Below are 27,082 nucleotides of genomic sequence, written 5' to 3' on the forward strand. Positions count from 1 at the left end.
CACTCGTTGCGATTAGAGCAACGTAGATTTTCACATTTGAGATTTTTATTTTCCACCTGTGGTATAAATATAAGCACGCCTAACTACCTCGCGAGAGGTCTATAATATGAAATACTTGGAATTATTGTATTGTATTAATTTTTGCATAGTTCCTAAAACTGACTTAAACATAATAGTGATCATCATCTTCGATTATAATAAATTCAACAATTTTTCACGCGGCTCTTAAAAACTGCGAAAATTATCCCATGAATCATATATATTATTTTTTCAATGCCGCGTTTTTATCGGCTATTTTATCGTATAGAAATAAGCCAATTGAATTGTTCCCAGTGCATATTTCACACATGTCTCGCTATATTTTGCTGATTATTTTTTGAAACAAAAGGTACTTTCACACTAGAAAGGCATTTTTTAAACACCTAGTGACGAAATCTAAAAACATATTATTTAAGATTGAAAGCACTAAGTTTTTTTTTTAATGACTGATAATTAGTTAATCGTTGTAATGTAATGTAAAGCAGATAGTTGCACAAAAATAGAAATACCTTATATAGAAATACCTTATTCTTAAACTAATATATATTACATTCAATAATAATTTCAAAAATGTTGTCATTGATTCAGACTCTTTCTGATGACGCTCTAGCTACATATAAAGATGTTGGTTTTTAACGAAAACCATCGCCATCCCAAGAAACGATGCGATAGAACCAGCTACCCAGCTTCGCTAATCTTTTTCGGCAATCATTGAGCAGCTGATTGCTCCGAGTTGCCTTGCCCTTTGTTACCCGTTATGACATAATAACCTAATTAACAAAAATGCGTTAATTTCTACATGTTTGTTGCAATTTCACAAAACAATCTGTTACCTCCGTCTGTGTTTAGAACTCGTTAAAAGAATGGGATTTAAATGGGAGTATTTTATACGGCAAAATTGATTCACCAGCAAAGATAAGCATTTGTAAATTACGAAAATCTCATCAAGAGGTGACATAATTTAACATGGCACTTAACAAATACTTGCATACGTGTGTGTAATATATTTGTATTCTTGTGTACTAAGTCTCCTTGAATCTTCTAAGCTTTTCACAATGACCTTAATAGAATCTTGTTTTAACAAAACGCGCATATATGAGTAGTATTGCCTCTTCAGTCGGTTTCACATTTCTTGGTATTATAATTGTGGCCTACAAGCATGTTTCTCGGATCTTCTATAATCCCAGTAGGCGAAATTTTTGCAGCAATTTCAAAACTAAATATTTAATATGAACCCAAATGTTTAATTAGCCTATGTTAATGTTGCCAAGATCGGGTTGTAGGGCTAGTGTCTCGGACAGTCGGATCGAAGGTCCGTGGTTTGAATCCCACTCTGTCCCAACTAGATTCTCATTTTCTAATAGTGAGCTTTTAGTCGGTGAACCAAGTAAACGTACAAATTTAGTTTGTGCTAGTAGGCACACTAGAATATTTTATTTGTAAATGTTTTATCACGCACACATAAGGAAATATTTATTAATGATTTGAATGGACTCTACATACCTACATACAAAACGATAGTTAGAGAGCACCTATTTAATCGAATATAATTTTTTTATATTTTTTATATTTACTTCTTATTTCATTATTAATATATTTACTGTCATAATAGATCTTTACAGGTCGCAGTGACGTCGGGAGCTTGCATAGCACTGACCCCCACCACTAAGAATGAATATATTAATATTCTACAATGTTACAGATAATTATTTTGTACTTTTTTATAATAATTGCAATTGATTAATCACAATAAACTTCCAAACGTATTACCAGATTTCACATTCCTCATTCTTTAATATGTATAACATAATGTACTTTTAGTGATGTTAATATGTGCAAGCCTTATCTCGACATTTAAAAGAACAGCTGTTATTTTCAATTAATTAGGTTTTTCATGTATGTATTATTTGGTGTATATTTTGTTTTTTAGTACAAATTTTTTGACCAACTCTTCTTCTGACCAGTCTGTTGTTTGGTCGGCTGGAAGATATTGCTTTTAGTAATAAGTCCGCCAAAGTACTTATTTTTTGTACTTAAATATTTAAATAAACAATTGTAGTTACAACTATAGAAGAAGGCGAGGTTTAGCATGGGCCGTCTTTGGTAAGCTCTCATATATCCTAAAATATCCGAAGTATTTACTAATGTATTTACTAATGTAGTTTCTTCTTTAAGTAATCTTAAAGAAGAAACTTTTTGATGCTTGTGTTCTCCCTGTACTTACATATGGCTGTGAAACTTTTGTGTTCACGAAAAAAAAATTTACACAAATTATCAGTGACACAGAGAGCCATGGAAAGGAGAATGCTGGGTATTTCGTTGATAGACAGAAAAACAAATACATGGATTAGAGCGAGAGCAAAGATCACCGATGTGGTCCATAGGGCTGCTAACCAGAAATAGAGCTGGGCTGGTCATATAGCCAGAATCACAGACTCTAGATGGACCAAAAAAGTCCTGGAATGGCGACCCAGAACGGGTAGAAGAAGTGCCGGCAGGCCTCAGACAAGGTGGTCTGATGACATAAGACGAGTTGCAGGAAGTGGTTGGAAGCGGTTGGCTCAGGATAGGGAAATATGGAGACTAAAGGGGGAGGCCTATGTTCAACATTGGACAAGAGACGGCTGATGATGATGATGACGATGACAACTATAGACACCCACTGATATCACGTTCATTTGTATCTATATATTTATACAAAACTAACTGACCCGACAGACGTTGTCATGCCCGAACGTCGGCTTGCCTTGGAAATAGACTTTTCATTGATAAGTAGGTACCTAGGTACTTGTTTGTGATTAAATTCCAAAACTAAAAATTGTCAATATTAAAAAAAATATTGAATTTAAGTAGGTACTTGTTTGTGTATGGTTGAATTCCAAAACATAAAATAAATATTTTTTCAAATATGGCCTTCTTTTTGGAAACGTCAAACTCCGGTCGTCTCACCAACAAAGGGGAATACTTATGTAGGAATACGATTTTTAAAAATGTATTGAATATAATATTATTTTAGTACTACCAAAAATCCAATAAAAAGAAAAAAACGGGTAGAAATTATAAGGAATTTAAAGAATGAATCTGATTGAGATCCACAAAAAACAAATGTTGTTTGTAAACATTCAAAAACAAACTTTTTTTATACACACAAAAACAACATCTTTCCATTTTTTGCAAATGCATTCTCCTCGAATGCTACCCTGGTAGATCGATGAATAAAACATTTATGCTCCTAACTTCTTTTTTAAACATTCAATTGAAGATTTTAATATCTACGAACACGCACAGCGCAAATATCTATAATTCTCTAAAAACCGCACGTAAATCGGTTAAGCCGTTTAGGAAGAGTACGGTGACTTCACACGTACAGAGGAATTATATTTATAAAGATGATGATTGTTTCAATTTATAAATTAACCTACAATGTCGCATTGAAATAAAGAAAATCATGCTATAAATTCAATGAAGTAACATTTTTGCGAACTTAAAATGTTCTCAATAGGTGCGAAGGTTTTCACGGTCACTGTTATCAATTTGTTTCTCTTTTTGTTTTTTTTTTAAACAAATCGATTTTGAAACAAATTGAATGAATGAAATTTAATTTGTGTTTTTTTTCTAGATGGGGCCCTCGTCGGGGCGCAGCCTCCCATGAGCAGCCGAAGCCCGGGGCCCGCGGGGCCCGCCCCGCAGCGCTGCCAGCTCATCTTGCAGAGATGCGTGGCCATCCAGCTCGCCAAGCCCGGGAACGCCCCGGACGACTTCTGGATGTATGATTCTGGATACCTGCTGTTCCAGGTTTGTGCGCTACTGGAAATTATTGCTATTCTTAGCACGTGAAATGCTATTGGTAATTTCACTGCCATTTTATCACTAATCGTAATTTATTATATCCCCACTCAGTGGTGTGTACGTCCTGTTAGGCACCGCATTTCACACAACAAATGCAAAGGACACGGTAAAATAAAGGTGGATTCATTTTAATTAAATGTTTTATTTATTATTAATATTTAAAGCATTAACTTTGTGGTCAAATATTTTACTAAATGTTATTAAATATTTGTATATAACCACTTACTGACTTTTCTATGTCTACCGGTTTCGAGACGTACCCGTCTCTTCGTCAGGACACCAATTAAACCAACATGCAAACCAACATGCAAAACCCACTATACACCTTCACCATAGTTGTTGCACAAAAATATAAAACCAACACGACATGCATTTTAATAAGCACATGCACTGATTAGGACAAACATGCACTGATTAAATTATGAAAATATTCTGTTGTTTGACAAATAATATATTATACAAATAATAAAGGGTTAAATGTAAATATTTTACATAAGGAAAGCTTTAAAAATTATTTTTTGATCAATAATCAAACAAACTTCCAATATAGTCCTTTATACGAAGTTACACTGTAATGGTCACCCTGGTACCTACTAATCAATGAAATAATGTCTTTTTCCTTTGATCTGGACAATTTTTGCACGCTTTTACTACACAAAAAGGAATTTTTCTTTTCAGTTGTGATTTTTGCACGATTTTGATTTGAGCACGACGAGGCCTCTTAGCCAATCACATGAAGAGATAAAACGAAAAATTAACCCTTATTACGAATAAATAAATAGCTCAAAAAAGGCAAAAATAAATAACGTGTGTCGCTAAAGCTTATCGCAGGCAAGCCTTTGGCAATTTTTTGTTTTGGAATTCAATCATAAACAAGTACCTAGGTACCTACTTATCATTAAAAAGTCTTTTACCTTTTATACGGACAGTTTTTGCACGCTTTTGCGACACAATCAATGATTTTTATATTCATTTTTTTGGTTTCGAATTAAATGTCAAGGTCACGTCAAAACCTGGCTGGCGGTTAAAGAATGAGTAAATTTGCGTTGGGTATGAGTTGAGTGTCATAATTTTAGAAGGCTCAGGGTAAAATGTGGTCTGACTTTTCTTCATTAAAACGTATTCCCGTATTTTGTACATGGGTTATGGCACAAGAGTAGTGATTTTTGCACTTTTTGATTTAAGTACGACAAAGCCTCTTGGCCAATCACACGTGGAGATAAAACGAAAACCAAACACATATGACGAATATATAAATAGCTCAAAAAAGTCCAAAATAAATAACGTGTGTAACTCATTACGAGAAAAATGTTGTTCAACCAGCTAATAGCAGGCAAGCCAATGTTCGGGCAGAAAAACGTCTGTCGGGTCCACTAGTTTGATACAAAAACCCGTTCCTAGGGTGATTTAAGTTGACTAACTTGGTAACTTGTTCACGTTTAGAACTCAATTCGAAATAATCATTACGATTTTTTCAAGTATCGATTTATTAAGTTACAGTGATTTTATTATGATAAATAATGACCAATGCTTTTCAGAATGATTGTATTCTAAGCATACTTAATGTTTTTTATCGGTTTAAAATGATCTAACAACCGTGAAACGTAAATTTATCTGTGACCTGAAGCGTAATTTTGTCGGCCTTAGCGTGGCGTGGCGTAGGTGAGTGATAAAGTATGTAATACTAATGATACGTTACCTGCTAACTAGGGGGTCTTATCTTTGTATTTAGCGAAAATAGAATTAAGGCTATTCAAAATCATATGAAATAAACAATTGGGATATTTTCACGGCCATATTGACGATAAGAACGCGGATATTCTAAATGTATACAAAATTTTATTGTAAAAATATTTTAAATAACAATACTATCACAAATCATAAATAAATAGCTTAAAGGACTTGAAAGGAAGCTGAGGAATATATTATGCCACGTAATATATCGGAGTTCAATTATATGCGTGAAATTATTTTCTTTTTTATTTTATATTTTGCCACGAATGACGTTTATAAATAAATAAAATATAAATTTTGATTATGATAAAAATCAATAAAATATTTTTTTCTTCTTCCTTGTCGTGTGACCTATGTAGCCTCTTCTCCAAAAAGTGGTTTCCCCTGTGAGGTAGATTCCCAGCTGTCCTTCTATCTTTTATAAAGTCTTCCACGAGAGTACCGTGAGGCTGTAGTGCAATATAAGGAAGCCTGGCGGCGTCTATTCTTTGGTTACGACCGTATTAGTCTCTCCTTCGCTGTCTACTCCATCTTACGGTGTCCTCAGCCTCAAATATCTTTCTTATTCTGGTGTTCCTCACGCGGTCTCTCAGAGTTTCGCCTGCTATCATCCTCGGTGTCTTCATCTTGGATGTCCTCAATACTTGTTCAGTCCTGACTGTGTCTGCCCTTACATCAACGCCGTCCGTCATTATTGGTCTGATGAATGCTTTATAGATAAATTCACTTTTCCATGTTGTGGATTTTAGAACACCAGCGATAGCGGTTGACTGGTTGACTCGGGTTTATATTTTCGCACACAGATCAGCTCCTCCGACCGGGTCTATGCCTAAATATCTGATGGTACTGACCCTATCTATGTGTTTGTACTCACAGTCGGGTTACAAAAAATAATTATGTGGATTTTTTATTTGTAACTAATGTTTTCAGGGCTTTCTGTCGGCCAACTCGAAGTGCTGGTGGGTGTCATCGCTGGGGGCCGCGTGTCGGGGGCTGCGCTACGCGGGCTACGTGGCCCCCGGTCTGCTGCTGGTGTCCGGTGACCCCTGCGCCCTCGAGGTCATCCGCAGCGCCTACTCGCGCAGTGTGCTCAAACCACCACCGAGCTACCTCATCTGCGGGCTAGGTAACCTCCATGCATTGTTTTAAATCATTTGTCAATGTAATATATCAAATTTATATAGCTCCTCCGATAAAATAGTCACAATTCAAAAAAAATCTTATTTTTAGTTCAATACACTGAATAAATCATGAAAATTTCACATGTTAAAAAAGGCAAGGGTGATTATTGCTTTGAGATTTAACCACTTTATGACACACTTACATTTGACGCTTTATTTGAACGCAGCCATTAACAAACAATGTCATATTTAAACCATTTTCTTTATAACAATCGAGATTTCCTCTGAAAAATTCAAACCAGCATTCGTGTTCCGTCCATAGATTGAATGGCACCAATACTTCTCATATATTTAACTTCTAAGCAATTAGATGGAGGTGAATGTAAAATGGAGGTGAAATGGAGGTGAATGATGCACCACGCTCTGGCAGTCCTGTAGGCCCGTGAAAATTGGTTGTCCGAGTTTTTTGCCAATAGAGACAAGGGCTTCTACAAGAGGGCCGTTATAAAATTGCATTCTCATTGACAATAAGTTATCAAATAGAACGGCGCATATTTGGCTTAAATCGGACGATTATAACACTTTTTGTACAGCATTGAAATAAAGCGAAAAATACGATATTACTTTTTCCGCAACCAAATATCATATATGACACATCGGCGCCGCTTCAAAGTGCAAAAAGAAAAACATGAAAAACTCGACGAAAATGGAATGGTTTTAAAACATTTTATTTTCGTTTTTCAAGTCTCCTGGAAATTCCATTTTTTTATTCTTTGACCGTACTACCGATATCGCACATCCGAATGTGCGATAGTACATTGTACATCTACATGGGTATTAACACTGCGGCACCCTGCGTATATGGGGTAAGATTTATTCCCCCGTACTGCAGAGAAGGTAATGCATAATAATCAGCAGTGCTGAAAAAATATAGGTAGGTCTATCCATTGCTTTTTGCAATAATTTCTACACATAACGTTTGTATGTAGACATACATAACATAACATGATTTCCTTGGGGTCCGCGAATGCACAAAATACGTTCATAATGCAGTAATATCTACGCATGGTGCAATACGACGCATAAACGACTTGCTTTATTATTCTTTTATTTTTTTTATTACTCCAGTACATAAATATATAACATAAAATAGTAACGCATCCCAAAGTCCGTGAGACCAAAAGCCCCGTGTTGGATTGGGAACAACACAGTGGAAAGTGGCAGCGTACTTATTTAAAAATTAAAATTGGTCTGCTGTCTGACTGTTACATGATAGTAAATTCTGCTCAAGGAGTTGGCCCTGCGGGCCTTGAATCTGTCCTCTTAGCCATATTAAATAAGCCTTACTAATGAATAAGCTTCAGTCTTAGGACCTTGGTTAATTAGAATCTCGGATGCGCCATATTAGTCATCCATAATACAAATTAAAATCAATATTCATGAATTTTGGCGCTGTATAAGTTATCCATAATAATAATAATAATAATAATAATAAAGGATTTATTTAAGTTAATTATTATCAAGTTATTTGGGATACAAAATTCTCGGAGTAGATATACAAAAACAACAATCCGTATCACGACCTAAATGTCTCGCAGCGACCTCCTGCAATGGTCTCTTCCGCTAGACTAAGTCCAACTTTTAATATTGTACTAAATTTAACAACGTTGACCCTAAAAGTTTTTTCGTCGCTTTATTTTGTGTTTTGAACATTTAAATACAAAATATTACAAGCACGTCACCGATTATGAACGGAAAAGTCATCAAATGATTAATTTGATAAAATTTAATAAATAATTTAAAAACTTTTCAAGGTACAAATATGCGAGATACGCCGATGGTCCGATCTGATGCGCACAGTGTGCGGTCTTAAGATCGAAAGTACATAAGTATCTAATATCTCCACACATAACGTATTCATTCATGTTATCCAATTTATACATTATAAACTATCATGAACACTTTACCGCATTTCAAATATACTTAAATGGTTAATTAATGTCGGTGTAATGGTCAGCGCTTTTGCCTACCATGCAAGAGGTCTCGGGTTCCATTCCTGACATATGATTATTATTTAATAGAGTGTTTGCACACTAGAATATTTCATAGTCCCTCGACTGGTACCTGAAGCGTAAGACTGATTATCTTACTTTCATATAACGAAAATGATCAAGATACGCTGCGATTGGTTAAAAATGCAGTGCCCTATGCACCATTAGGTGCAGAAAGGGAATTATGGTAATGATGATGAATTAATTAAGAAATAGGTACATATGAAATTGTGTTAGTTAATTTTTCAAGTAATCTGGCACATTTATTTACAATTTCAAAATGGCCACAAATTTACAATATATAAAGAATAAACTAATTAAATCAAAACAAGGTCACGAAAATTTAGAGAACCACAAAAATAAAGAATAAAACAAATAAATTTAAACGTTTTTAGGGCCATACCGCGAAACTTCAGTGTAATTTTTTTTATGATGTGATGTACATTAAAGAATATCTAAATGATTTTTTTGAAAATTGTATTTTATAAGTAAAAATAAATATTTTTTTAAATATTAAAAACGCATTTGACCAACGAAGCAATACGCGCCGGACGCGGACTAAGGAATAAAGAGAGAAATAGAATTTATTTAATAGTATAATTATGCATTTTTACAATTAAAAAAAATCCACATGTTATATTTTTACTAAAAACTAAAATCCCACAAAGCCACTTTCTGTAGCTTGTTGGTGAAGATTATATTTATACTAACTTAATAATATAATTTACATTTATAAAAACAATGAATAACTGATAAAAATTAACAGCCATAAAGATCAGAATAAACATGTTTATACAAATAATAATATATAAATTTATTTTTTAAATACAAGAAAATACATGAAAAACTAAAATATTTACACCTAAGCTACTATTCATGTATAAACTTTTAAAAAATCGGCTGGGTAGGGGAGTGGTGGGGGTTTGTAGAAGGAATACTAGTTCGAGACATGAAGGATTGTCTCCATTATTTTATTATCAAATTATAAAAATATATTTTGAAAAAAAATATTAGGATTTAAAAAAAAGTTTATGATGAGAAAAATTCCTCTAAATTTTCGCGGTCTTGCCCTGAAACATCGTATGTATAAAGTAGCATGTCAACAATGTTTTGAGAATGTCTAAACGTTTGTCGACCGGCTGGATTTCATTCCATAGGGAGTTATTAAGATCTAAATTTATTGCAACACAGAGGGAAAACATCTTTGAGAAGGAGATATGGAAGTCTACGTATTTACAGGACTTATGACCTGTCATTGGCTAGTTTAAGTGGCCACTTTACGTCATAAGCCCTGTAAATACCTAGACTACTATATTCCGTGCTCAAAAATGTTTTCCCTCTATGTTGCAATAAATTGATACAGTATGTATTTGATGAACTTCTGAAAGAGTCATTACTTATATACTCGTATATAGACACTACGTGTATTTTCATCATCTTAGGTGAGGTTAAAAATATATAGGTATGTAAAATGACATTCCCTATAATTTTTTTTTACTTTCAGTTTTTAAGATTAAGACATTTTGAAGGAAACATTTTTCTAGTACATCGTTTATAATTATTTTATTGACGTACCTAATTTGGTATACATTTTGTTCCATAAATAGTATCATACAAACAGTAAACAAAAATAAATATATGAAACGTGTTCACATGTATGATATAGGAGTAATATAATCGAAAACATTTGTTTTAACCAAGAAGCCGAGACTGAACACTGATTCTAACCAACTTGTGAACATTCTTCCACTCCTCTATGGTGATTTTAATTACAGCAATTCACGTTAAAGGTAATATTTTCCACATCAACATAATTATCTGTAGATAATCCACAAATAGCTATGCATTTTAAATACTCGTACAAATTATAAATAAATATAAATGGATTTTCCGCATTCTGAAACAAATCTTGCGAAGTTATCAGCTTACATCGTAACCGATAACATTGAATTAAGTTTATGGCCTAAGAGTTATTATGATTCAAGTTCTTTAAACACGTTTGTCAATGAGAAATACATATACATAAGCAATTTCAAATGTCATAACGGGTCATGGCCTTTTTCCGCTCCTATGGCCAAAAAAGTTAAGCCAATGTCAATATTTATGTCAAATAAAATATATTTATTCAATATAAAACGGCATTTTAATACTACTGCAAAGCTATTGACTAATTAGCTTAGCGCTTTAGGTCCAATTCAGTACTGATATATAATGAATTTTGTACAATAGGTACATAACTCATTCGTGATTGCGCATTTTATCAGAGATTCATTTACTTTTGACTCTACAAACAAACTTGAATATGTCGCCGACACGTGACGATCGTCAAATAAATGTCGAGCAAATGTGATGGCAACGTGATGGTGACAAATAATGACGAACGTCGAACATTGAGCATATCAGCAACTCGCGGCATTTGACGATCGGCAATAATTGTCGCAGTTGACGATAATCACAGTTCGAGCATGTCTGTAGGCAGCAGGTTTAGACACCTTTAGATTTAAATTTATTTTATTCGTACATGTATTATTTTTACGAAACATTATAACATAATGTGTACATTGTTAATACATATGTATGTACCCATACTTTTTTTTCATTAAAGGTATTTAAGTGTTAAAAGCCTTATTTATAAATAAATATGTAATGAATAAATAACCGAATAAAATAAGGATGAACCTATAAGTTGACCTATAAATCAGTTGGATTACCTAATAAACATCCGCTTGCTAGATCAATAATGTAAATATAATTATACGTAACTGCGAGTAAATTGGCAGGAATGGTGTAAGGTTGCGAATCGGAAAATAATTATTATTGACAAGTTTTTTTTACGTAAATCTTTAAACATATTTTTTGCGGTATTTTGTAATTCTGTAATTGATTTTGGCGGTTTTTTCAACATCTGTAGCGAATCACCGCCGAAGAGCAAAAAATATTGATGTTCACTTTTTGTAAACATAAAATAACAAAAAATATTGATGCTTAGTTGCGCCGAGAATTGAAAAGAAGTTTTTGCCACGACGTCGTAATTATATTACTGTGAAATAATGAATACACGGTACTGGGTACTGGTACATTTCCATCAGATTAGGCAGCAGTAAAGTTACCTACGAGTACGTAGAGCATCGTAAAGTATACACGGGTGGGAGTCCCATTTGTTATTTATAATGATTTAATCCACGAAATTAATCGAATGATTTTCTCCGGTGAGACCATACTACAGTAAAACAGTGTGGTATTCCATTTGCAGAACGATATTATACTAACATAAAACAGGATATTTTTAACGCACTTTACATCTAAGGCTAATAACCCCAAGGTGACGACAATGGAATCTACTTTCCTCACCTTAAAGTTTGTCTCTGCATATAAAATTAGAATGTACTTTCCTCACCTTAAGTTTATAAGTCTATAAAATCAAGTTTTATGATTTACGTGCGTTTTTGTGGTTTTAATCAACTCTAACGATAGACTCAAAAAGTGTAAAGAACGTTATTAAAAATGATTAATATTGAGATTGTTAATATTAACAGACAGAAGAACCGCTTTAAGAAGGGAATATTGAAGTTCAGGCATTTACATGGCATAAAATCTCTCAAAGTGATTACTTTACACGTTGTCCATGTTTGAATGTCCATAATTCTTCAATATTTACATTTAATGAGGGGTGAGATTCGACCGATTTTCTTCGCCTGCTAGAAACACCCTTAAAAAAAACACTTTTTTATTTTTTATACTTCTTAGACCAGCTTGTTTTATAAACAATATTTAGAGATTGGGAGGGTCTGATGACTTGTAGGATACTCGCCTGTGCTGAGCGGGATTAAACTGAGCAATTTGGTTAAGTTTAGACTATGCCTCGTCCTCATAATCTATAAGTGTGAAAGCACTACAATTAATTTATCAACGTAAAGGTGACCCCAAGTAAACGGGACATATAGCCAGGAGGAAGAAGATAAACGCGTAGAGGACTAATGTCAAGTGATGCATAGACGTCCATATTCTCTTCTTGAAACAGGATAAATTTTGTAATTATCTACATTTGAAAATATTGGAATCATTCATGGAGTAAAGTATCATTGAGTAATATGAGGTTTATTTTTAACTGAGATAACATGCAGGCCTGTTTAGAGTGTATACTTTAATTATGTTTAACTATAGATAAACGAATTAAAATAAATAAAATAACTTTGTTTTTAACCACTATTTTTTTTTCCACCTACTGGTTTCAAAGCAAACAAGCTTCTTCGCCAAAGTTTACGTAACTAATGAATTTATTTCTATTTTATTTTTATCGTGTTTACTAAATACTACACGTGGACCCAATAAATCAAGTCCTTTTTTCCTTACACGGGTGGTTATTTGATATCAATATTTTTTTAAGCTAGACAGGAGAGGACTAAAAAAAATATTGATTATTTGGTAATTAATTATTATTTTCTTATAATGGATCACTTTTTTAATTTCTAAGATTTCTAAGTTGTCTAATTTCAATATTTTATTTTCAACATGCAGTACTTTTAATCCAGTGTCTTTATTAAAGTTATGATTATTTTCTATCAGATGATTTGCGAATTCAGAAAAAATATTAATATTTAAGTGTTCTTTTACTCTAATATTAAAGTTTCTTTTAGTTTTTCCAATGTAGATGTAGTTGGTATATCCCAGATTTATTATATTTATGGACTTTGTCTTTGTGATTTTTTAACAATGTTCCTAGATTATTAGTTGTGTAGAAAGCCGGTTTAATGTTTGATGGTAGGGAATTAGATCTTTTTTTTGAAAAAATGTCATTTACAAAAATAATCCGCCTCCATTGTTTAGGTGGGTTTGCTTTATTTACTGTGGGTGTCGAATATAAATCGGGGGTGAAAAAAAAAAAATTAGTGATTAAAAACAAAGTTGTTTTATTTATTTTATTATAATGAATAACCACAAAATTAGTGCTAAAAATATAAACTTAATATTGAATTAAATAAAGTTTTTTACGAAATAATTATCAGCTATCAATCTAGCGTTATTTGAGAATGATCTGATTTGCGTCTACTTTTATCGTAATAAAAAATAAAAACTCTTTTATATCATTCTTTGTAAATGAATTTTTAATTAGCTATTCAACAAGCCGACAAATAATATTGCCAGATAAAAGACGCTTTGAAAGTTAAATACTAATGACGTGTTATCGATTTCGCATTCTTTTTAAGAAGTGGGTAAATAAATCGTAGATAAAAGATTTTTATTCAATACTCGAAGTCATTATGTTGATGTTTAAAACATTTATTAAGATATATTTTCTAAATCTCTTTCTAGACTAGTTAATATCCTTTTGTTGTTCGGAGTACTTTGTAAACGTATTTTTTAAAACCACCAAATCGTCGTCATCGTAGAGCAATGGCGGATGTGCGAAAAATGCGACATTGACTTTTTTTATACTTGATTTTGAAAAGGTTTTATTTGGGCTTTATATTCCAGGTTTGATGATATATATATTACTTACCCAAGTATCAAAGAATATACTTTTGTACTTATCGAGTTGCGACATAAAGTGTCAAAATTTATTTTAAACCGCTCTCATGTTAAGTTGAAGAAAACCACATGCGTCGTTATTCTACGATCATGACGAAATGAACAAATTGAATTTATATGTTTTGTTCTTCATATATAGTGTCATCGCACTGTGAATTAGGCTACCATGAATCATGACGTAAATGCCTAAATTTTCATACCCTTTCTCGATGAGAATTGAATCCAGTATTTTTATGTGTGTTAGGTATATGTATATATTTGATGTTTTAAAACAAATTATTGTAACTTCGCGATTATACAGGGTGTTCATTAAACCCTGTCACATCCGAAACCACGATAATCAGTATGAGTAAGAAGACATATTAGCACATTAAAATAAATTTTAGAACGTTTTTTTTTTTTTTTATATAAAAAAAGCAAACGGTTCCTTACTTCTGCAGGGGAGAAACGAGGGGGGGAAGGGAGAGTCTGATACACTGCCGACCGCGCGGCCACGCCCCCCTCACTTCTCCCCTGCAGAAGTAAGCAACCATTTGTTTTTTTTTAAATATTTTGTTTTAAAAAAAAAAAAATTCTAAATATTTTTTTTATTATGCTAATATGTCTTCTTGCCCATACTGATCATCGTGGTTTCGGATGTGACAGGGTTTAAAGAACACACTGTATATTATGTAATAATTTCTAGTTAAATATACGGTCAAATAAAACCCGACTTGAGATTACTTAGAAATGCTTGATTACCACCACTTCTATTTGAGTGTCCATTTATTTCTGTGTACAGCTGTTGGCGCTACGGAACAGTTGGACTTATTTGTGTTTTCTACTATAAAAATGCAGCTTAGGTGTGTACTGCTTATTTATAAAAATAATCCTTAAAATAGATACCATGAAACTGTTTATACACTTAAAAGCTATTTAAAACACGTGTTATAAAATAACAATTTGATTTATTATATATTATTTTATTATTTACATTTTTTAAATTGACTTTGCTACAACGCCGTGGAACCTTTAAGTAAGGACATAGATAAACCAAACAATATGTACTTATATAATAAATCATAAAGACAACAATAATTAGGTACAAAATGTAATAATAAATCATTTTTTTGTGCATAATATTAATTAATATGTACATATTTAATAAATCATAAAGAAAACACTAATTAGGTACAAAATGTAATAATAATTCATTTTTCTGTGCATAATATTAATTAATAACAATTTACATTTATACGTATCTAATGGTTAATTCACTATTTAATAAATAGGTTTTTGGTATTTAACAATAAAATTGCCCTATTAAATGATATCTTCAAATGGTTAAAATCAGAAATGACAAGTTGGTACCGTTTGATATAGGTATTTTTAAAATATTTTTAATGATAGATATAGACACGTTTTTAAAATATTGTTAAAAACATCTGGTTTTAAAAGAAGTATAAAAATATTTATTCCATAAGTTCGTTTACGCAATATTTACATATTTTATATTTACGTTCTATTTTAAATTTTAAAACCTTAAGTATTGTAGGTGTTTCTTGAAAAATAATTCGGAAGACTTTCTATCCACATTCATAATGGTTTTAGCGCTTTTATTTCATTATCACAGTAAATTTTTAAAATAAAATTTTTACGTTTTATCAACTACAAGCTATCTATTCCTATTGAATCTTTAAACTATGACTTCTTAATGAATACACTTGATTTGGAAAGTTTATCCAGAAGACGGAAACTGAGTGATTTAATGTTTCTCTTTAAGATAATAAGTGGCATGCTAGACTCTCCTGACTTGCTAAACATGATTCAATTCCGAATACCTGTTTGGACTACTAGACATAATGTCCCATTTCATATAGATATTGCTGCCACTCATTATGCTATGAATTCACCTATTTCAAGATTGCACAGTCTAGGGAACCAGATCAGTTGTATTGTCATCTTTCACATTAGTCAAATGAAGTTTAAACTTGCTATTAAAGAAATAGTTTAGGATTTTGACTGATGTTTAAGTATTTATGTTCATTTATTAAAAGAGAAAAATAAATTTATAAATAAATACACGTCAAATATATTTATAAACGGGCGACTAGATATTTGTTTTTTTTTTTAGTTTTTAAAATTTAAATTTTTAAATATATTTTTTAAATTTTTAATATTTTTTTTTTTGAAAGGTTTATTATTTCGTTTCTTTGTATATATATTTTTTAAAACGGTTGAGAACCCCTGAGCTCTTATCAGGAGACAGTTAGTATGATTCCTAGGGCATTCAATATACATTGCAACAATACCAACAAATCAATGATTTATGATTTTTGCTATTTCGAATATACTGCGTTATCTTTATTTTTATTATTTTTCTACCTAAGCATGTTAAGTATTAAAATCCCAAAGTTATTATATAGAATATTTCTAAAACAACTGTATAATATGTATAGATATTGTTATTATATTATTTCATAATTTTGTAATAGAACACAGTATGTTAATTGTATTTATGTTTATGTTTATAAAAGGCATTTGTGCCGTGTATACACGAATAAATAAATAAATAGTATCCCTATCCGCACCCGATGGTGCATAGGTCACAACATTTCAACACCAAATGTAACGTATCTGTTACGTAAGTTTCCAGTACATTGCTGTAAAAAATATATTGAACTCAGTATTAATGCAGATATGTTTAACTGCTCAATTTACACAGATAATTTCTTCATGGAGGATGGTTGCTGATTGTCCATCTTGTGTGGTCTATGACATGTATATGTACTGCATGCGTATGTGTATGTTTTATTTATGTATGTTGATGTGCGTATGTATGTGTGTACATGTATGCGTTCATATATATGCATGTATATATATGGATGACAAAGTGTGTGAATTTGGTATTTTTATTTATTCTTAAGAATTACCTCCACGAAAAAGTTAACGATTTTTTTTCTCTCATTTAAGTTTTTTTGTCATATTTAATGTTTGCAATTTTTACTAAATTTACGAAAACTTAATTGGTCTGTTTATATTTGTAAATCATTGTTTTAAATATTGAATATAGTATAACTGTACGTTTTCTTAATAAAATAAAATAAGGTGATCAATCCAAGGACAATGGAATATGGCATAGACGGTAAAAGTACATTGCTCCACGTAAACGAAACCGTTTTAAAAACCGTGAATCTTCCTATCGGTTTCACTTATACAAAGAAGCAATGTTTTTTTGTCAATAAACGAGTTACTCTTTAAAATGTTTAATTTCAAATGTCGCGGTTTTAATTGAATTTAACTCTACCACTTTCACTGCCCCATTCGCTGTGAGTTCGACAAATTATACAGAGGGCCTTTGTCGGATATTGTCATTTATACTCATGATGCGAACTCATGATGGTCATATTGCAAACACGAATTGTAGCAAAAATGTATTTACTTGCATCACAGCAGCCTATTTTCACTATGGTAATTTTATAAATTTAGTAACGTTAGATTCGATTATAATTACCTCCGACTCCCTTCATATAAATCAGTAAAAGATTAATAACATAATCATGCATGTAGCACTGCTTATTTAAAGGATATTAACTACATCAATTTAATCAACTCACAGTGAAAGGTTTGTTTGTAAGTAGGTACTACGTTTGACAATTTCAATACTAAGTGTTAGCGTATCGCTATTTCCCTTTGATGGAAAAGGATATAGCGTAAACGGTGTTAAACCTCTTTTTATAAAAGAAATATCAGCTTTCTTATAATTTACCCAAATATTTCAATTTTGGTGGCCATTTTCAACGAGTTGTAAATAACTCACTAGAAAATATAAATCAACTTGGGGTAGAGTGGGGTTTGAACCTTGGACCTCTGGCCCGTGAGTCCGCAACACTAGCCACGGGACCACAACCCGATTATCTCTCTTTTAAAGCTAATATTCCACATCGTTCCTCCGAGCAATCGAACTCAGGACCTCAAGCATGGTAGGCGAATGCGCCAACCACTGCAGTACGGGGGGACTTATCCTCACTCGATTTTCTTTTTTAAGATTTTTATCTGATAGAAGCCTTCAAGTCGAAAACACTTGTACCAGGATCTTGATTATATTCTCACACAGCACAGTATGCTTCATCCGCCTGGACATAGACTTTACGTCATAAGGCGTAAGTTTAAATGTTTAATAAGCAATCACTTAAAGCAATCGATGACAAATATTAAGCCCTGTACAGTACTTAAATGCTTGGATATTCATATTTCCCTTTTTGAGGAGACTCTATCGATCATTTCAAATATCTGCCAATAATAATATTCAAGTATTTCTTCACAGCACAGATTAATACTGTTGTGTATAAAAAACAAAATTATCATGTTTTCATTTGTATTATTACATTGAATGGTTTCCAAGATTGATTCATTATAATCTTTGTCATTCATCAACTCAATTTAAACACACGTACATAATATGACGTAAGCTTCGATAAATAATGATATTTCAATTAGACGTTATTACTTATCGCGTGGGTGTCAGAATTTATTATTTATAGGGTCGTTTTGTAATGAATTAATGCCAAACATCACGACTGTGAGAACATTTTTATAAGTGTTGATATTTTCATTAATAGGTGACATCGATGACTGCATAGTGACTCCAGCTTACCAGGGTCAATTCACTCCGCTTCCCGAAGCCTTGTGCGATGTTATTATGGACATCACAGCGCAGGTAAGCTGAAACTTCATTTACTAATTATTCTCAATAAGATAAATAAATTTGCAATAAGTACGGCTAATCACTTCCTTATCGGCACCCAGTGGGGTGGGGCATAGGGTACTGCATTGGTACTCCAATTGCAGCGTAGGTATATGGTTCATTTTTATCACATTGAAGGTAAGGTTATTAACAGTTTCTCCAATCATCCTGCCATCTTGAAGATTTCCAATAAGTTAAACTTTCGCAACAAATTATTAGGATATACATATACACGGTATTTATGGGCCTGACTGCGAAACTTCAGAGGCACATTCCTTAAAGTATTTTTTTTTTAAATTCTATTTTTTTTTCCAAAAACTGTTTTTTAACAAAAAAAATGTTTACTTATAATTTGCAATCGAATAATTTTTTTAATTTTTTTTAAACAAAGTGATTATATTTTATTTAAATATTTGGAGTAAGTATGTATTTTACGGACTAGAATCGCTTCCACAAACCTCTTCCCCTCCCCTACAAAAAAATTGAAATAAAAAACGTATTTGACCAACAAAGCGATACGCATCACACGGACAAGGGAAGCGGCTGGGTAGGTGAGGAGTAGGGGTTTGTGGAAGGAATTCTAGTCCGAGAAATTAAAGATTTACTCTATTTTGAGATTAAATATAAAAATATTTTCATTTAAAAAAATTTGTTTGCGGAAAAAATTATTAAGATTTTTTAAAAAGTTTATCATAAGGAATGTTCCTCTAAAGTTTTGCGGTCTGGACCGGAAACACGCGTTTTTGTATGGGATTTTTCCTTATTAATAAGATTCATCATCACTATAGTCCGCATTGGTACAACAAATGCAGCATTTCATCCGCTGCATAATAAATACGTACATCTCCCTTCCCCTCCTTATCCTCTCTTCAAGCATTCTTGTCCTAATCCCGCCCAATTTACAATAACTTAATGTTCTTAAAATAAATATTTAAAAAGTTCTTTGATAATTGAGTACATGTAAATAACATTTTTGTATGTATAAATTGTATGTATTTATTTGATATGTAATATATTTTCTTTACTAACTTTGTATACTATGTGGAAATCTGTTATTAGTTCTGAGTTTATACACTATATCTGTTTGTTTACTATAAATAAGTATGTAGAACTGTTGATTTCCCAAATAAAAAATAAATAAAAAATTAAATTAAATAAAAGTCCATTTCGGGAACATAAATATATAAATATATAATTATAAAAATACACAAAAGGAAACAAAATCTTGAAAAACGGCACACATAAACATATTATTATGTGTGATCTAATAATAACATGACAATATTGCAGTGTAGAACCACTTTTAAGAGCAATATATCGCATCGCGTCCACCCGTCAGGAATCGAACCTAGGATCTCAAGCATGCGTTCATGCCAACCACTACACTACGGGGTTGACCTATCTCCACTCTATATATTTTTTAAGGATACCAGAGAGTAGCTATTGAGCCGAAAACACTCGTCCTGTTCTATTTCGTACACACAACTGTATTCTTTATCCGCCCGGATGCAGAATGGCATGAATATACTAAATGAAAATACATTATTACAATTATATTCATTTGTTTATTAATTTCACATTACATTTGTACACATATTCAATAACATATTATTGCCTTTTAGGCTGTGTAAAGCCATAATAATTGACAACAAAATATAAAGTTAATAAAAATAGTTAATTATTACATATGAGATATCGAAAAAATTAAAAAATAACAATCCACTTACAAAAAATAACATTAAATACTTGGAATGATAATTACATAAATATGATACAATATTAAAAATAAAATGATCGAATTAAAAATAACGATCCAAATAAAAGAAATAACATTGAAAACTTATAAAACTAATAAAATTTAAACCAAACCTATGAAGTAACATACATAAACCAGTATTCAAAATAATAATGTCATTAATAGAATATAGTACAAAAACATAAATGTTATAATAATTTAAATATGGTATACAAAATTTTAAAATGCAACAAAATAACAGTTTAAACGATATTAAAAATAAAATGAAACATCAAAATATATAAAGCGAAAATAAGTATAAATACCTATAAGGAAGAAAAGAAAGCAAAAAGGGATAACAACCTCGCAATTGCAACTAATATGTAAAAGGCACTAAGTTCCATTTATTTCAATAAACTAAAATAAAAATGCATAAACTTCTAGATCGTTATGTAGTTTTATTTTCCATGACTTCCTTTTAGGGAAACGGCGCGGTATGATGGTGAGTCAGATAATGTGTGAACATTATTTTATTATTTAGTACATTTTATAAAACTTTCTACTCGTGACTGACAACTCCTGTGAACGCCACACCAGGCAATCCTCCCAGCACCATTCAAGTATAGAACGAGGAGTCAGTTAATAATGCGCCGCTGATAGAGTCGCTCGTACGGACAAAAACCGTTATATGATTATCAACCACGAAGTAAGCTAGAGTTTACAGCAAAACAGCGGACCGAAGGTACTCGGGTCGAGAATTGCAAGCGCAAACCGAAAGCGCCCGTTACACGTTTGTTGTTAAACCGAAACCTATCAAAATAAGTCAAAAGCCACTTTACACACTGTGTAACATTCACCATTCTGCTTATGATTAAACATCCACATTTCCTCAACTCTTCTAGCTGATGAGTTTTGTGAAGTAAGAGGGCTGAAACCTTTATCGTGCGGGTGAGATTCATCCGGCTGAACCGATTTACCTACTAGGAAACGAATGAAAACAATTTTACAAATTACTTCACAAAAGTCAACAGATGGAAGATTCGAGCAAATGCGGATGTTTAATTATAGGCAGAATGGTGAGTGTTACACAGTGTGTAAAGTGGCTACTTTAAACAGCCAATGGCAGGTCATAAGCCCTGTAAATGTCCATACTTCCATATTTGCTTCTCAAAAATGTTCTTTCTCTCTGGTACAACAAATTTAGATCTGAATAACTCCCTGGGGAGGAGATCCAGCCTGTCTGCAAACATTTGGACATACGCAAAACGTTGTTGAATCAACTAACTGGTAAAAGAAGAAGTATACAAATTGAAAAATTGTTTTCAGGCGTTGCCTAGTAGGTGAATTGGTTCAGCCGGATGAATCTCGCCCACATGAAAAAGGTTTTAGCTCTTTCACAAAAGTCACAAAAGTTTACAAAAGTCAACAGATGGAAGAGTTGAGGAAATGTGTATGTTTAATCACAGGCAGAATGGTGAATGTTACACAGTGTGAAAAGTGGCCACTTAAACCAACAAATGACAGGTCATAAGCCCTGTAAATGCCTAGACCTCCACATTCCCTTTTCTAAAATGTTTTCCCTCTCTGATGCAACAAATTTAGATCTGAGTTCACTTTCTTGCGGAAAAAGGAAAAAAAAAAATATTTGGATTTTAAATACTACTTTGTAAATTTCAATATTTTATTACGTGAATAGGGAAATATCACTTTTTTTTGCATTTCTAAAGTAATAAAGGTCAATCAAATGTCCAGTAAAAAAAATAATTAGCAAGCATAAAAAATACTTTTAAATTTGTAATTTTGAATGCCCGCAAAAACGGTCATTGCATTGGCCACGCTCCTAATACGTCACGATTCATCTTAATTTTCTATTTCGTTCCTGACCATTCAAATTATTTTAGAACATCGTCACGAATCTTTATGTCACAACTATCAATATCGCGTTTCTCTAGTGACATATTTTTTTTAAATTTCGTTTTTAAAGTTATATATGAAAATATTTCCGCACAATATCCATATTGATTTCGAAAATACAATTAATTCTAAATCCATTTCATATAGTTTTATCGGTTTCGTAGAATGTGATATTTCCCTATTACTTACGGACATTATTTTTTTGTACGCGGATATGAAAACATCAAACATTGCTTTATGGCAAATTAACTACATTTTTAAGAAGTTTTTAAGGTCGTTTATTTGTAAACAATGTTGAAATATTTCACAACTCAAGATGCGAAGGACAATATTTCATATTTTCAACGTTAAATTATTCAAAAAACACTCAAAATTATCGCAAACAAATTCCAAATGAATAATTTAAACTTTTGGAAGTTGATATACCTATTAAAAATGAAAATATGAACAGTTTGTCCTTTATGAATATTATAATATGTGGATATGGTTGAAAGCGTAATATTTTTAATATGTTTCCTTGGATTTAAATAAGCATAAGCATTTACATAATGCAGTGAATTAGTTGTAACGCCTTCTTTAAGACATTTATACCGATTATACTGATCCAAGAGGATTATTATAATGCATTATTAAGGTCACTTTTACAACAATACCGGTTCTTTATTACGTATTGTAGTGTGGGTGTCCCGGTTGTCCATATGCAGTATCCAGGCAGATGGAAAATACAGTTCTGTGTGTGAAATAGAATTTTAATTTCAATTTTGTTTATTTGAATATGAGTATATCGTGGGCATACAAGAGAAATTGACCAAGTGACAAAATCAATAATGTTCAGGGGAGCCATTTTAGTGTTTTTCTAGAATTCAATTGCTTCTCCAAGATCAGATTTTTTAAGTAGGTGGATGGTAATTTTACATTATATGAATGGTACTTTCAACTTTAATGTAAAGTATGAACGTATCTAAAAAACATTATTACTTTTATGTGAAAAAAAAATTGAAAAACTTACTCAATTTTACTTGTAAAATTTGACATGAACTTTTGCGGATAATTATTTTTGTATCGTTCGTTGAGGGAGGTAGTATTTTATTTTATTTTATTTCATTTTATTTCATTTTATTTTATAACTATGAATTATGTTTTGGGATTTTTTTTATTTCAATAATCCATTTTTTTATATTTATGAAGGTTAAATAAACAAAGAAATACAAAATAAATGAAAAATAACAAATAATTAAGAAGTGTCACGTAATATTCTAATGAATAAATTTTATTAATTAACTTTTTACAAAAAAACCGTATCTGTCAAATTTAAAACGTATACTAACTTACTAACTACTAACTCTTACTAACTCTTTACTGGTGATATCACCTACAAGTAAAATTGACTAACTGTTACTTGGTTAATTCTTTGGATCTTAAATGTAAAAGTGAATATGTGTGTTGGTCAGTTTTACTTGTCGAAAATCTGTGAGCTTCTATTAAATGATCACATATTTTACAATAATTTTTTTTTGGAGTGTCGGATCGATTAGACATTTTTACCAGTCAAGCATTATGCTAATACGATGTCAAAAAGTAAATAATCTAAATTTCGTTATTTTTTCAAATGGTCACTTTTACTTGTGCATATGTGATATGTGCATTACAAAATAAAGTGTATTAATTCATACATATAGAAATAACATAAAAAGTCAATCAAACTAGGTATTGAATTTATTAAAAATGAAACACTTAGTATTTTTTATCAAAGTTTAATATAACACGACTAGTTTCAGGTATTCTTAATTACCCATCATCAGGTGTTAATATAAACTAAACATTTAAATACACATAATTTTATAAGAGGATGACTAGAATTTAATAAATTATCTTCTAGATCATTAACTCAAAAATATATCCGCTAAGATTGGAGACAATGAAAAATGGTATGTGGTAAAAATTACTAAGTGTTTCATTTGAAGTAAATTCAAAATGTTTTTCTTGTAATAAAATAAAATAACACATGTAACGTAAAAGCAACCACTTATACTTGTAGAGCAAAAAATTTTCTTTTGAATGACGTATATTCTTTACCATATTGTTTCACTTTTAGTGCTCATTTTCAATTTGGAAAAAACAGACACAACTTATGTTAACATCTAATATAAATTTCTTTGTGAAGTGTCCTCGACACAAGTAAGATACATTATTCTTTACGTTTTTTTTATATATTTTTTTTACTAAATATGACACTGCGTTCATATTCCTATTGATATTGATTATTTGATACATGAAGGGAGGTACCATATGCATTATTAGTTGATTTATGATAATTGAGTGTTTTTGCACCACAACAGACCAGCGTGCCCCATTGCAGCACAAAAGAACCAGGCTTTTCAACATTGTGTTTAATCTTTGTGATCTCGCCTAATTGATCTTCGTACGTAAGTCAAACATCTTAGCTATGTACTATAGGGGGCCGCGTATGTATCACCAAATTATGACGTACATTCCAAATATGTCATACGTTACAACAAAACATTTAGGCATTTACAGGGCTTATGATATATCATTGGCTGCTTCTGACCTATGTTTGAAAATCCATATTTCTGATTTTTTCACCTGTATTTTTATTATTTTATTTCTTTGAAATTGTGTTTGTGAGATTCATCTGACTGAAAGTACTTTTTTACTTACTACTTTTTGGACTAGTTTCGTTAACATTCTGAGTATAGCCATGTGTGTGTAGACCAGTGGCGAACGGTGATTTTATTTACAGGTAAGCTGTAAAAAATCATGAATACACCCATCAAAAACAAAATATAAGTAAACACTAAAATTTCATACAAAATTACTGATTTACTAAGTTTTTATTGTCTCCCGTAAACTTGTCATTTAGTGACTTGCGTTGTGTTCAAATTAAAGGGACGATAACGAGGAAGTTCAGTGTTTTTTATATATTTTTTAATTTGTTAATAGACTATCAAACTAAGTCGAATTTGTATTACTTTTATTTTTGTGTATCATGTTATCATTGCTATGATTTTTTAAAGTTATGTAATTCTGAAATTACACCGTTCGCGACGTCACGAGTTTAAGTCGGTGAGTTTCCCTGACATTTAAATTACCGTTCCTGTCAAAAAATGCTCAACGTTTAAAAACATGGCTACCCGGAAACCGGAAATCTATTATATCACAACGCTATAATTTATTGGTTATTGTTAACACGTGTTCACGTGAACTTGGGACGTTTCGTAGTGCATTTTTATTAAAAACATTTTTTCGTATATTTTCGAAAAATTTCGCATAATTCAATGCTCCAATTTTTACTGCGTGTAAGAAAACATTTTTTAAATCCGATTTCCCGTAGCACTGAACTTCCTCGCTATATTATCTTGTTATATTTGAATTGTTTTTTTGCAGGGTCAGTCCGCCACGATGGAGAACGTTCGTCTTCAGCTGGTCACCAAGTTTCCGAGTATGCAGAGTCCATCAGCTAACGTGGTGTACGACACACTTGCCCAACTCTCCCAACAAGGACATCTCTACCAGACAGCCAGAGGCTACTTCATCGTCACTCCGGAGTAAGATATATTTTGTATCTTTCTTTATTATTTATCTATTTCGTCTATCTTATTTTAATTCATATTTCTTTCGTTCCTTTTCTCTTCAATTATTTCTTTATAGACGGTCCAAAAAACCTTGTACACAATTATATTACAAAAGTAATTATAATTAAATATTTTAAGGCAGCGAAATAGACAAACAAGGTGTCGGGATATGAACCTGTGTTAGATTATCCCAATTTGATATTATTTTATTGCAGTTCTTTAGAATAGGGAAATATCACATACTACGAATACCGATAAAAATATATGAAATAAATATAGAATATCGAATTGTATTTTCAAAATCAATATGGATATTTTGGAGAAATATTTTCATACATATATATGCGTAAAAAAGAAATTGAAAAAAAATACTTTGCAAGAAAAACGCGACATGTTTGGCCTTGGTTGTTCTAAACAAATTTGAATGGCCGGGAACAAATAAACATGAACCGTGACGAATACATACCCTAATAAGGGGCGTGGTCAATGGAATTACCGTTTTTGCGGGAATTCAAAATTACAAATTTAATTTTTTTTTATGCTACTAATAATAGGCAAAAAAATTTTTTTTACTAGACAGTATTTCATAGACCTTTATTACTTAAAAAATGTTTTTAAAAAAAGATATTTCCTTCTTAGGTAGGTTATTATTATTAAATAATACGCTATGGGGATAACTTAAATGAGATTTATTTTCACTGAATTTACAAATGGTAAGAATAATTTACAATCAAGAGCGTCAGAGATTAAGCATCACTTGTTACTTCGGAGGCTGTCGGCGTGGAAAAGAG

The 27,082-nt window shown here is 31.7% G+C and overlaps 2 protein-coding genes across 2 annotated transcripts in view; one reads left to right on the forward strand and one right to left on the reverse strand.

The window, feature by feature from the left end:
• Nucleotides 1-27,082, reverse strand: part of LOC148279238 (tRNA N6-adenosine threonylcarbamoyltransferase, mitochondrial-like) — a 250,509-nt gene that overhangs the window by 148,455 nt on the left and 74,972 nt on the right. The gene's annotated exons all lie outside the window — the stretch shown is intronic.
• Nucleotides 1-27,082, forward strand: part of ko (Stork-head domain-containing protein knockout) — a 109,084-nt gene that overhangs the window by 70,272 nt on the left and 11,730 nt on the right. Inside the window, exons 2-5 of the mRNA XM_088230251.1 lie at nt 3,659-3,834; nt 6,553-6,748; nt 18,925-19,022; nt 26,104-26,264. Coding sequence (XP_088086377.1) covers nt 3,688-3,834; nt 6,553-6,748; nt 18,925-19,022; nt 26,104-26,264 — 602 coding nt within the window. The 5' untranslated portion in view covers nt 3,659-3,687. The remainder of the gene's footprint in view (nt 1-3,658; nt 3,835-6,552; nt 6,749-18,924; nt 19,023-26,103; nt 26,265-27,082) is intronic.

This window comes from Micrasema longulum, unplaced genomic scaffold (assembly GCF_059751315.1).
Source record: "Micrasema longulum isolate JH-2025_06_02 unplaced genomic scaffold, ASM5975131v1 h1tg000744l, whole genome shotgun sequence".
Taxonomy (NCBI): Eukaryota; Metazoa; Arthropoda; class Insecta; order Trichoptera; family Brachycentridae; genus Micrasema; species Micrasema longulum.